Raw genomic sequence first — 12,265 nt, forward strand, 5'->3', positions numbered from 1 at the left:
TCTGCCTGACAGCTGTGCAGCAGAGAACTATTGTAGCAATCCCAAGCACCCCAAGCAACAGTTTTCATTGTGGTAGTTTTATATGAGCCAAGACTGACACAGAGTATTTATATGCTAAAGATAGATAGATAGGTATTTTATATATACATAGATAGATAGATGTTTACGTATGTTGTATAGCTGTAACAGAAGCAAATAATATGGTTATAGTCCTTTATTTAACATATAGTCCTATATGCTACATGGTTATCTACAACCATCTCCACTGCAAAATCAAGCTTGGAAAACCTTGTTTGCTATATCCAGTCTTACTGCTACATTGAAATAAGGAAAATTCAGTCAAGTTCTCAAGTTCAGGCAAGTTCAAGGAAGCTATATCTTCCTTACACTGTGGTAAATAAGAACTCAACTGAAGTTGAAGGAGTCACAATACAGAAAAGCATAAATCAGTTCTGTTAGATGAAAGGATATTTCTGTATACTTAGTGGCGTGATGGTTCTAACCATCATATTTTGTGATTAAACTTTTCTAATTTAGAAAATTATATTCTATTTTGTGCAAAAAGATTGTTTACTCACTTTTTTATTGATATAATATGGGTCCAAGTCTTCCAAAGGTTCAGATACCATTCCTGGAGGTATGTCACCATAAATAAATGGCAGTGTCTTTCCTGCCTCCAAGTCACTGTTTGGTTTTGGACCATTTTCATCATCATCATCTGTATGTTCTTGCTTGGGCTTTTTAGCTTTTTCTTCTGCAGAACGCTTTTCAATAGCTGCGAGAGAATCTCTAGTAAAATAGCGGAAGCTTTCAGGTCCTGGTGGTACCAGCAGTGCCTGTGCCATGTTTTCATCCTGCAAATTTAATTACTTGTAGCCTCTTGCATAAGAATGACCTATAAAAGAAAATTAGATAATATAGGAAAACTAGATTTCACCAACAGAAAACCCCCAACACTTGCTCAGAAATGCTTTCCAGGCTTGAAATAGAAGCAGCATATTTCAAAGCTGAATAAAAGCTAAAAGCAACTTTGCAAAAAGTTGTGGCATAGTGTAGTAATAATAATATTTTTAATAATGAAAACCAATTTCTAAGAGTGAGTTTCAGTGCCCGAAATGAGTTGTAATTGTGTTTTCAGTACATGAAGCCATGTAGCTTTCCTTATGTTACTTCATGAATATGCAGCACCTGTATTCTGGAGTTGCCATGTCTAGATTTGAGACATAATATTGTATTAATTTGCATTCCTTCAATAGTCTTTCTCCTAAAACTTCTTGCCTGTCTGGAGTAGTTTTTAGAAATCACACACACACAGAAGTAGTGCCACAGTAATTATTTTATGAAATAACGAATACCTTTCCAAATGACACCCCAAAAATCAAAACCTGTATGAAGGTAGAGGGGGATGTTAAAAAGTGCTTGAAGAATCTACAATAGAAAACTGGAGGAAAGAAATGAGACTGCCTATTCCTAAATCTGAACTACCAATCCAAGTACAACATGGGTAAACCTTCTCCTGTGCCACCTCAAGTCTTTATCTCTGGAGTGGGTTCACAGCACACCATCAGTGTGTACACTCAGCACTGAGATAATTGAAATAATTTAGCTGGTAGATTATACCACTGACCACCTAAGTAATGAAAGAACAGAACAGAGGTACCTGACCATAAATTCATCAATAAAATATAATGTAATGTAGACGTGGATAAATCTTTTCTCAAGGAAGAGCCTGGAGAATGATAAGTTAATGAAACATGTAGAATCACAGAGCCCCTGGAGGGGCTGGAGGTACTGATGCAGTATCTATTGAAAAATAAATTGTTAAGTCAGCCAGCATCTCCAGCAGGCAACTTTATCACGTGTTGCTGTACTGAAACTTCTGCTACTTATTTTTAGTTTGTACATGATGGAAGCCTTTGCTGATACTTGTTTTTTATTAATGTACCTCCCAACTGTAAGGATCCTAATGTCAAAATTGTCCATTATTTTATAATTAAAACCACACATTTTCTGGATACAGTCCACACTCATTTGATTATTGCTTTTGCCCATCCAGGATTAATAAACTAAGAAGGTGTTAGATGTTTCCCTTTGGTCTTTCTGAATAATAGTTTCCTTTATTACACATTTTAGAAGTCTGTGATTCAAGTTGTTGACCTAGGTGCCATTTCTATGAAACAAGTCTTAAAAGGTGCACTCTCCTAGAATCATCACTATGTCTTCTCTTTGTAGTTCAGTGCATTTGGTTAGGCTGCTTTTTATCTGTTAACAGTTACAGTTAGGAATGCTATAACAAAACGCATTGTCCTCATTAGAAACATATGTATTTGTATTGCTAGAAGACCACAAAGGGGCCGATGAATGACTGGTAAAAGTAATGTTAGCAGACTTGGGGTTTCACTGTGTTTCTCAGCCATGCTTTAAAAAAGCTTTCTTGACAAGTTGGAAACATCACTTGAGTCCTGCCTCCACTGCTGTCTAGCGCGGTTAAACAATTCCTGGCTGCTGCTATTCCACAAGAAGTTTTTTTCCTATACTAAATGTAACCCAAGTGTTTTCATTCAGCTTACAGAGCCTAACAGAACAATACACAAATATGTGTTAGATTACCGATCCTATACAGGTAGTAGTTTAATAGAACAATGAAACAAAAGTAATTCTGTTCCCTGCACTGGAGCCCTGAACAAGCTCTTGGCAACCCTTGAATTGTGAACCACTTGGTTATTAGTAATGGCTTCCCTCTTCTTCCTTCATTGGCTTTAAAATTGCCTGCTATCCTGTGAATAAACTGCCAGGATGTGAATGATACTGGGCAGAATTCAGGCAAGCAAAGAATTCTATCTATCTAATAATTTCAGAATAGCTTTCATTAAAAAACTATATAAAACGGAATACTCTCAAAAATACATGTAAGATCTGAGTGGTCCAGGCCTCTCAGTACCTGAAACTGCTCAGCAAAAAGAATTTCAAGTATTTGAAATATAATTTGGGCCTAGATACCATATGTATAATGGTCTATAATTGAATAGATTCCATTAGAAAAAATAAGCTCCAATTTATTGAATACATGCTTTTGCTAAGTAAATTCATTTACTTGTAGCTGAGTATTGCATTCTAAAAATCCTTATACAGTTTTCCTTCAGTCCCTTCCTTTAAATACTAAGATTGAACAGTAAACACTATCCATATGTTCTTAATTTTATGCATATTTCAGTTAATTATATTATGTCTATGGATAACTTGTTAAATTTTATTTTTGAATGTAATTATCTTCTCATCATTTACACAGAAGATGACTCAGAAAGTAAGTGAAATATCTGTGTTAATGATGTCAAATTAATTTGTGTGTGTCTGTGATAAAGCCCAGAAGAAGCCGTCTGAAGTATCTATTTTTGTGATACCTTAATTCAGGCAAATGTCAAAAGTGAAAGTATCAGTGTCAGAACCAGGTGGATACTGTAATTATTTATTAAAATAGTCAAGTTATCTAACAGGCTATATTCTGGAGGAAACAATGCTCATATATATACCCTTCAAAGTTTTCAAAGTGGAGAAATAACAACCCTTACAGTGTTTCTTCTTATGGGTTGTTTTTTTGCATTTACAACGCTGGCATCAGAATTATTTTCCTGCTAAAACCTTGAAAAAGTTGACTAGTGAGATTTTAATTCCATTAAAACTGAAACACTGGCACACAAAAGTGTGTTTTATTAGAGTTGGAATAAGTGCGAAGCTAGCAAATGGAATCTGTAATATGACCAAATATCATAATTTTCTTATGCTGATCTTTTATTTGAAAGACTGTAAGTTGGGAATAGTATCTTCCTCTAAGCCAAGCACAGCAATAGCCTCTCAGATGCTAAAATCTGGATTAAAAACCTCTACTCTAAATCACTAGTGTTAATAAGACTAGCTGTCTCACATTAGGCCAGTAAAGATATTTGCCCAAACCAAAAAAGGTGGTGCTCCATGGTAGGAGAAATGGAAACAAAGGGCTAATGGCACCAATTCAGCATCAGCTAGAGATTATTTTCTGCAGCTTTAGAAGTAAAAAGCAGAGCTGTTCTGTGCTGATGTCATCAGAGAATTACCTCAACTCAAACTAACACTGCCCTGAGAAGCCAAGGAACACAGAGTGAGTGTATGCAGGAAGAGCCTAAAAAAACAAGTTATCTTAACTTCCTCGCTTCGTATTTGGGAAGTTTTTTTGCAAAATTCAGGTGTTATTTTTCTGGAAATGAAGATCAGTTATGTTTAAGTTACTATGCTCTGATCGAATCCCAAATTGGGTAATGCTGTATTCAATTTATCCTAAAAATAAAAGGATGGATAAATATTAGTTTGTTATGAAGATAATCTAAAATAAAGTATTTTTACTGAAATTTCTTATTGCATTTGTGCACAGAGGCTAATTTAACAAAGAAAAACCAATTCTCTTATCTGCTTAAATTCTTTGAAGCATTTTTTTAAAGTTATAGACTATTATCTATACAGGCACAAACTGGAACATAGGAAGTTCCATTCAAATATGAGGAAGAACTTCTTTACAGTGAGGGTGACAGAGCACTGGAACAGGCTGCCCAGGGAGGTTATGGAGTCCCCTTCTCTGGAGATTTTCAAGACCCACCTGGATGCAGTCCTGAGTAATGTGCTCTAGGCAATCCTGCTTTAGCAGGGGAGTTGGACCAGATGATCTCTAGAGGTCCCTTCCAACTCTGACAGTTCCGTGATTCTGTGATTCTGTGATCTTTTCATAACTGACACCATGTTTTTCCTGGCATCTTTACACTATTTTTTACTGCTTTAAAAATATTTGAATAAGAAATGGAACTCAAAAACAAACAAACAAACAAAGCCACTAAGTGTCACTGCTGTAATTCGAAGTGGTAAATGCAACATGATGCAGAGTTAATTGAGATATCTAAAGAGATATCCAGTCAAAACTATCCATGTGTTCTAAGCCAAGGAATCCATAAATGCTCGTTCCACAAAAGTAGGTATTTTCAAGGAGAGGAGAGACCTCAAAGCTGAAAACAGCCTCTAGCATTTAGCACCTGCTCAGAACCTGCCTCTTCATTAAACTCTAATCTACTAATTTCAACTATGATAATTTGTGTTTACAGGTCCTAACTGACTAACATGTAGGATTTGTTTTGCTTTTTTCCATTCTTTCCAACATTTATCATTCGTCTATTGTGTCATTTTCCTTAGACTATAATTTATCTGTAGCAATTACTATAATTTTTGTCTGGATTTGTACAGTCAGCCTCAGTAGCCTGTAGGCATTAGTGTTACATAAGTACCCAAAATAAAAATAATGAAATCACCACCAGGTATTTATTAATAAAATTAATAAGTCACAGAAGACAAAAATACTTACTTGTTATGAGAATATGAAATCAACTAATAAGGGTATGTAACGGAAATAATATTTCCTTAATAAAACCTCACTTTAAAAATATTTAGAATGGGGTAGACAATATGAATTGGTAGTTCACATTGGCTGAAACCTGACTGAAGAACAGCAGCTACAGGAAATACTAATGAATTAATACTAACGTGGTGCTTCAGGGATGTTACATGCAATTTTATTTAATGTCGTCGATAATGACTTGCAACAAAGTGCGAAAGCATGTTAACTAAATCTTAAGAACCCCAACCTCAGCAAAAGAAAGTACTGCAAGAGTTTGGAAACCTGGGCAGAACATAATGCATGACTCTCTCTCGCCAAGGCATTGCCAAGGCATTGCTATGGATAGTCTTTCCCCCCTCTTATTTGCCTGTTTGTTCCCGCTGCCATTCCACACTCATCTCTTTTCTTTCCTCTCTACCTCACTACAACATTTGCTTTTGAATTAATTTTGTCCTATTTCTTTCCTCCTATCTTGGAGTGGAAATAGTGGCTAATGATTCTAACATCAAGGTTAATGTATGCTATACCTAGTAAACTGGAGTAATCAAAAATAGGTAGGTTATGTAGAGAAATGGACCTGGATCCTCAGATATGTGCCTGCAAGTTGTAGAACCCCCAAAATAAATTGACGCATTCATTTTAAAAAATTGACCAATACCTCTAGAAATTCTTTAAATGTGAGCCTGCACTATATTTTCTTTAACACAATAACTTGCCTCTGAGAAGATGTGAAAAGAATACTTGAAGTAATGGAGAAACCTGAAGAAGGCCAAATGACAACCACGTGCAGTTTAAGAGGAAGGGTCTCCTCCTAGCCCACCAACCTAGATGGAATACAGTACTTCACTAATATTTTGCAAATACCTTCCAATATTAAAGATCCTTACATTCTAATGGAAAATAGCTACAATATATGTAACACAAATTTCTACAGCTAGACATCATTAAAGATGTTAGTTTCATCTTCCCACTGATATTTTTATTGAAGACATATGCACTATATCAAATGGCCACCTCATGAAGGGAAACATTATTTCTGACTGGAAGAAAAGATGTTCTTACCTTTACTTTTCTAAGAAATCTCAGAATTCAGCCACTGGATCTTTTGCTATCATGAAAACAAAAAGGCTGCATTTCTAGCAGAAAATGGATTTGATGAGAAAAGTTTCTCCTTGGGAGCAGAAGCTTCTTCAAGACTGAAATTTCTTCAAGACTCAAGTTTTTGTTCCTGTGTCCAAAGCTTCTCAAAATTAGTTGCGGTAGACAAAGATAAGTACATATTCACATAGACACATTTTTCCAACCTAATAGCAAAAAAGCAGGATGGAACATGGGTTAGTCCACAAAACCCAACATAGAACAAAAGTACATTTAAGAATATCCTTCAAGTGATGTGAGTTTCAAAAATTCCATTTATTCTTTTACCTCCATGCTTTAACTAAAAGGCAAAAATGGGTATTGTTGAGATTACTGCATGACTAGTGCAGTATAACTGTGCCCAGGCTAACAGGAGTGTTCTCACCTCTCACTTAGGGAACTGTAGAATGTGTCATTACTCCCTACTGGATTCACTGTCTTTAACCAGGAATAGAAGTTAATTCCATCTGTATTTGCATGGAAAAATGCATACTTCTGTGTGTTATTTATCATAGAGGATGTTGGTGTAAGTTTTTATTTGTGTGACAAAATTTTTCTTCCATCTAAAGCAAAGTAATAGCAAAAAAAGATAATTTCTTCTCTGGATTCTTCAATTTAAAGATTGAATAACTACAAGAGCTGACCAAAGGTTGCTATGGCTTCCTTGGTCGTTAAAGCTATAACAATACGAGTATCTAGTTCATTAAATTTAAATAGGCTACTTACATCTTGCAAACTTTAGTCTTCAGCCACTGAGATTGAGATGAGATGTCTTTGAGACATTTATTCTCATTTGAATTAGATGTGTTTCTGGCCCTTTTTGTACTTTTTTATGTTGTTATTATATGGTTTTATTCTTAGAGAAGAAAAAGAAGACATCCCTTTCTTTTAGGTCTCTGCTCCTGTCAAAGAAACCCTTTAAAAATACTTTTCTCCAAATGCAGTGAGAATGAGCAGCTGCTGTAGAAACTAGATAACATACAGAAAAACCGTGTAGACACAGACCAGCTCAAAGTGAACACAGAAGGTGGAAAAACAGGAAGTGAAAGCTTTCTACTAGACTACCACTTCTACTAACCTAGAATTTACCTAGTACTAGTTAATATTAATCCAGAATTACATTTTCACAAAGATACAGTAAGCGATACCACAATTAGAGCTTCTATTTGTTTAATAATGTAACATAAAGTCATTCTGACAATTGCTAATAGCAAACTCAATGTCTTGGTCATTTTGAGTGAAGGACTGATTCAGCACATCTTAACTGTGGTGAGTCACTACTAGAGAGGCTCCTCTGAAGACATCTGAAGGCTGTGTCTCCAGTACTACCCTCAGGGGATCATGACTCTCATACTGCCACCAATGATACTTATCCACCAATGCATATTTTCCACTGAATGCAGCTTTCCCTGGGGGTACATATGGGATTTCCCCATCCCTTTGCCTATTGGGTGCATCTGCATTCTGCCTCTGAAGTAGCACTGAGGCTGAAATCTGATCTCATGGTCAGATACAGTGCAAATAAGCAAAATATGTAAGTGGTGTTGCTTGCAGGCTTTAAAATAATATGAAAGGGATACTACAGCATCCTAATAAAAGATTAATCGCTAATACTAATCATTCATATGACATTTATTTTCAAAAGAGGGGGTGTAACTTCTATCCAGTTGTTAAAATATTTGCCAGTTTGCAAAATGTTGAGAAAGTCATCTTTAATGTGTGTTGAGGAAATAATCTTTAATGTGAAAATTGTTAATAACACTAGCAGTACGGGTTAATTTCAATAAATCTGTATGTTGAATTAGAGCACAAGGCAGTCACAGAGAACCTTTTCTCACATGTAACCCTAACACCTAGTCTCCATCTTCCTATTTATTATATCCTGTGTATGTTTGTACTGGCTCTTTCTCCAATGGATAAGAGATGCAGCTTTGTTGTCTACCAATGCTATACATCTTGGTAGTATAGTAGTACCAATGGTAGTCACAGCAAAAATTGAACATAAGAGGTTGGCAGAATTGTGAGCCCTGTCTTGGGTTTATAATAGGCCCAGGCCATGTCACAGTAATTTCACTACAGAATTTCAATTATTAACTCATCTCCTATAGTTTTAAGCACCTTTTTCTGTATAATGCAGATATTTGCAACATATTGAAAAAAATATTTTGCTTTTTTAAAAATCTGGTTTCTTTGGTTCTTACCCCAATACCAGAAACTTTCATAGGCAGGCCCAGATTATGCAGTTTTATTGTAGCTGAAGGCAATGTTAGAGAATTATTTTTGCTGATATCATGTTGACCAAAATAATTTTTCTTTGGGGTAGATTATTCTGATTCAGCTTCCATGAGTGAATCATTGGTAAAATCTCAGGCCTAGTCAGCAGTGATTCCTGATGGACAGACTATGTATATTCTTTCCTGTGGGACTCCTTCCTGAACTCTTCTGCCTATATGGCATCAGCATCTATTTTAGGAGTGGTTGGACCATCCTTCTAATTCTGAGACATGATATTGCTTCCCAGAAAGTTTCAAACTATATCCTCGTGCACTTGAACTCCCTTTCAATGTAATGGTGAGCTGGAAAAGATAAAAGGTAGTTGCATATTATTGTCACATTGTCCCATGGCAAAATATGTTGACTCCATCTCAAATATGATTTAAAAAAGAAATGGGGCTAGTCAAAATCAGACACTCTCATAAAGATCATTATAGCGTGATACACCAGTGATGGCTTCAACTAAGTGAAATCTCATGTTAGAGACAAACGCCAGACAATGAATGGAAATCTTGGGCAACTATAGGGATATCTGAAGTGTTAAGTGATTATAAAAATCATAACCTGATTTGAGATTAACAAGAAACACCATTATCCACAAAACTACTTGTCCAGATTCAGAATTACTTGTTGCATATTCCCCATACTCTAGATTCAATTAATTTTCAATCATTTTTGTACTCAAATTGAAGTGTGCTGACAAGTGAAGCACTGGAACATATACCAGTACCCACTCTGGAGGTGTTGAAGGAGTCACAATAAAATATCAGCTGGTAATTTCTAAGTTCATTGCAGTATCGATTTTGCTTTGAAAAAAATAGAAAGCTCTGTTTGTAAAGTAATACTCTTTTCTAAATTTTCTATGGAAACTTACAAAAATGCATTTGCAACACAAAATATTGCTTATGAACCTAAAAAGAAATAACAAACTGACTAAGAAAATTAACTGAATCATTAAGAAACATGCAACTGGAACACTTACTTCCCTAGTCTTACTCAGCCCCAGAAACTGATCAATACAAAATATGAAAGAGTAAATTTTGCATAGCACAAGATTAATGGATTGTATTTAGACTTTGACAGTTGTGTAGGAAACTGAAAGAGGAAAAAACTGGAACTTCTGGCTGAGAGGCTTACACCCAATTCTTGGCTAAATGTGATCGTTACTACACAAGGAGGAAAATGCACAGAAAGTAAACATGAAAATAGAGTGCTTTTTACACAGCCCATGAAAAATATACACGGATTTTTTTCAAGGCATTCATTCAGGCGTCATGGAAGTGCCTGATAAAACTTAACCAAGCCCTACATTTGGAATGTTTTCTGAATGGATTATGGAAGTATGACTTTGGTCTAGTCAGTACAAATGTGTAATTAACCCAAAGGAGCACAGCCTATGAGGTAGAAATTCTACCACTTCCTTAAAAGGTGTCTCTTGCAATGTTGAAATTCAAGTATATTAAATATAGAGGCCAATTAGAGTCCTTTAAGTAATATACATTACAGAATGGTAGCTAGTGTTATAGTAGCTACTAGAATTCTGTTATTCTTCCTATTATAACACAAACTAGATCAATTTGATATGTAGGAAATACATGGCAAGTAACTTAAACTGTTGTCAGTAAAAACCTTTCAGGAAGACTGCTTTAGTACTCACTTACAGCTTCACTCAGTAGAAAGAAATTCCTTCCTAACACAGATTGAATTTTTTCTGTATTGCTTTTGGTCTGAACTTCTGTCTCAGGTCAGATTTTTTCATATGAACCTTTTGGCCTTAAATATTAGTGACAGGCTTTTCTTCAGACATTAAATCTGAATGAAAGTAAACATCAGGTTTGCCCTCTTTTCTTTCAGTTCAACCTGACCTTGGACTCTTGGGCCCTTTTGAGATTAACTACTTATTTCTGTCATCAAGTTTATTTCACTTAGGCCTAAAATAACATTATAAATAGATTGTCTGTCTTACTGTAAAACTTAGCACTATTGCTTTCATCTGTCATACACAAATACAGTAGCCAGGCCACATAATCCTATATTGCCCTATATAAATGGAACTACTTTTCCTGTGAACAACTAATTTCCTTTTATTCCTTGCTCATTTTAATTCTTCATCTGCATTTTTCTAGTGATTTTGAATACAAACTTGTGACTTCTTAGAAACCTATATACAATCATACATAGTAATATTTTATGAGTAAGCAGAACATGCAACAGTTTGTGCTAGCCCCAAATTTTACACAAAAAAGAAAGCTTCTCACTTCACATTGTTCTTAAAATAAATGATGCTAAATGACCAGAAACATTGCTCCCCTCTCATATCAAAAAGGAGGGCCTAATATTAAATAAGCAATGTCTAATTTAAGCACAAGTCATCTACAAATGGAAATTGCCTGCTATGTCTCTCTATGCAAAGATCTTCCTGTAAGGTGGTTATACTGCGATACAGCCAAAGGGATCACAGAGCCAATAGTACTGATATTCTTCCAAGCCATTCTCTATATTGGCGTCTCTGATATCCTTTCAGATTTACTACTCTCCCTCATACTTTCATTCAGGAAATCCTGCAAAGAAATATGAGGATGTGCCCGATGCAGCACAGGTAGAGGGTTCAGCTGACCTATACTTACGTAGTAACTTCAGCACATGTGAAACACATCAGCTTTGCTGAGCAGGTAGCTCAGCATGTACGCAATCAATAGATCTGCAGTGCCAGACTCACTGCATATGGACTACACAGTGATATTCAAAATGTGATCATTTGATATGGATATATGACAATTAGCAAGTTGATGGATCAAGTCAGGAATCCAGAGAAAAATGGGAAAAGTAATTCCAGGTTGAAAAAGGGACCTGTGCACTGTAGCTCTATGATTACACTTGCCTAAGTAAAACTACTCAATAAGAAGAGATCAATAACAATAAAGAATTAATGACTAGAAAAATAATTAATCTGAGCATAAATAACCTTTTCCTTAAGCTTTTTACACGTGAGATTCATAAAAGCTTAAGTTCTTTAATTAAATTTTAACTTTTTAGTTGCATTTTTTACTGTAAAAGATATTCCATGATCTGTCTTAGTTGGTAGAGTAAATGAATAGTAATTTTTTTGTAGGATGACCTTACCAAGACTGGTGAACACTTTAAAGTTTAGCAACAATTTGAAATGACAGATTTGGGGTGTGTTTGATGGTGCTTTTAGTTTGTGGTTTGTTTGGGTTGTTATTTGTTGGTTTGGTTTTTTTTGGGTTTTTTTTGTAACAGAAATAAATCATTTTGGGATGAATTATGAACAAATGAGAGACCAGATATTTCAGGGACCTAGAATTTAACTTGCTTACTCCTTTTTAAGATTGCAGTGATAGTACACACACATTATGGTTACTCAAGAGCATATGGTGCTTCTACTCTATATTTATAATTTGAAGCAATACAGTCCCTGCC

The 12,265-nt window shown here is 35.4% G+C and overlaps 1 protein-coding gene across 3 annotated transcripts in view; it reads right to left on the reverse strand.

Annotated features, from left to right (window-relative positions):
* LOC106895266 (sodium channel protein type 2 subunit alpha) overlaps positions 1–12,265 on the reverse strand; it is a 76,683-nt gene that overhangs the window by 61,374 nt on the left and 3,044 nt on the right. For 2 of the 3 annotated variants that reach the window (XM_014954584.1, XM_014954587.1), the window contains exons 2-3: positions 6,476–6,717; positions 579–895 (exon numbers count right to left, since the gene is read on the reverse strand). In XM_014954584.1, the coding sequence (XP_014810070.1) occupies positions 579–845 (267 nt within the window). In that variant the 5' untranslated portion in view covers positions 846–895; positions 6,476–6,717. Of the gene's footprint in view, positions 1–578; positions 896–6,475; positions 6,718–7,276; positions 7,418–12,265 lie in introns of those variants that run through there. The other variant, XM_014954586.1, reaches the window with a different exon arrangement.

The sequence above is a fragment of the Calidris pugnax genome, unplaced genomic scaffold, assembly GCF_001431845.1.
Source record: "Calidris pugnax isolate Ruff unplaced genomic scaffold, ASM143184v1 scaffold103, whole genome shotgun sequence".
NCBI classification, from domain to species: domain Eukaryota; kingdom Metazoa; phylum Chordata; class Aves; order Charadriiformes; family Scolopacidae; genus Calidris; species Calidris pugnax.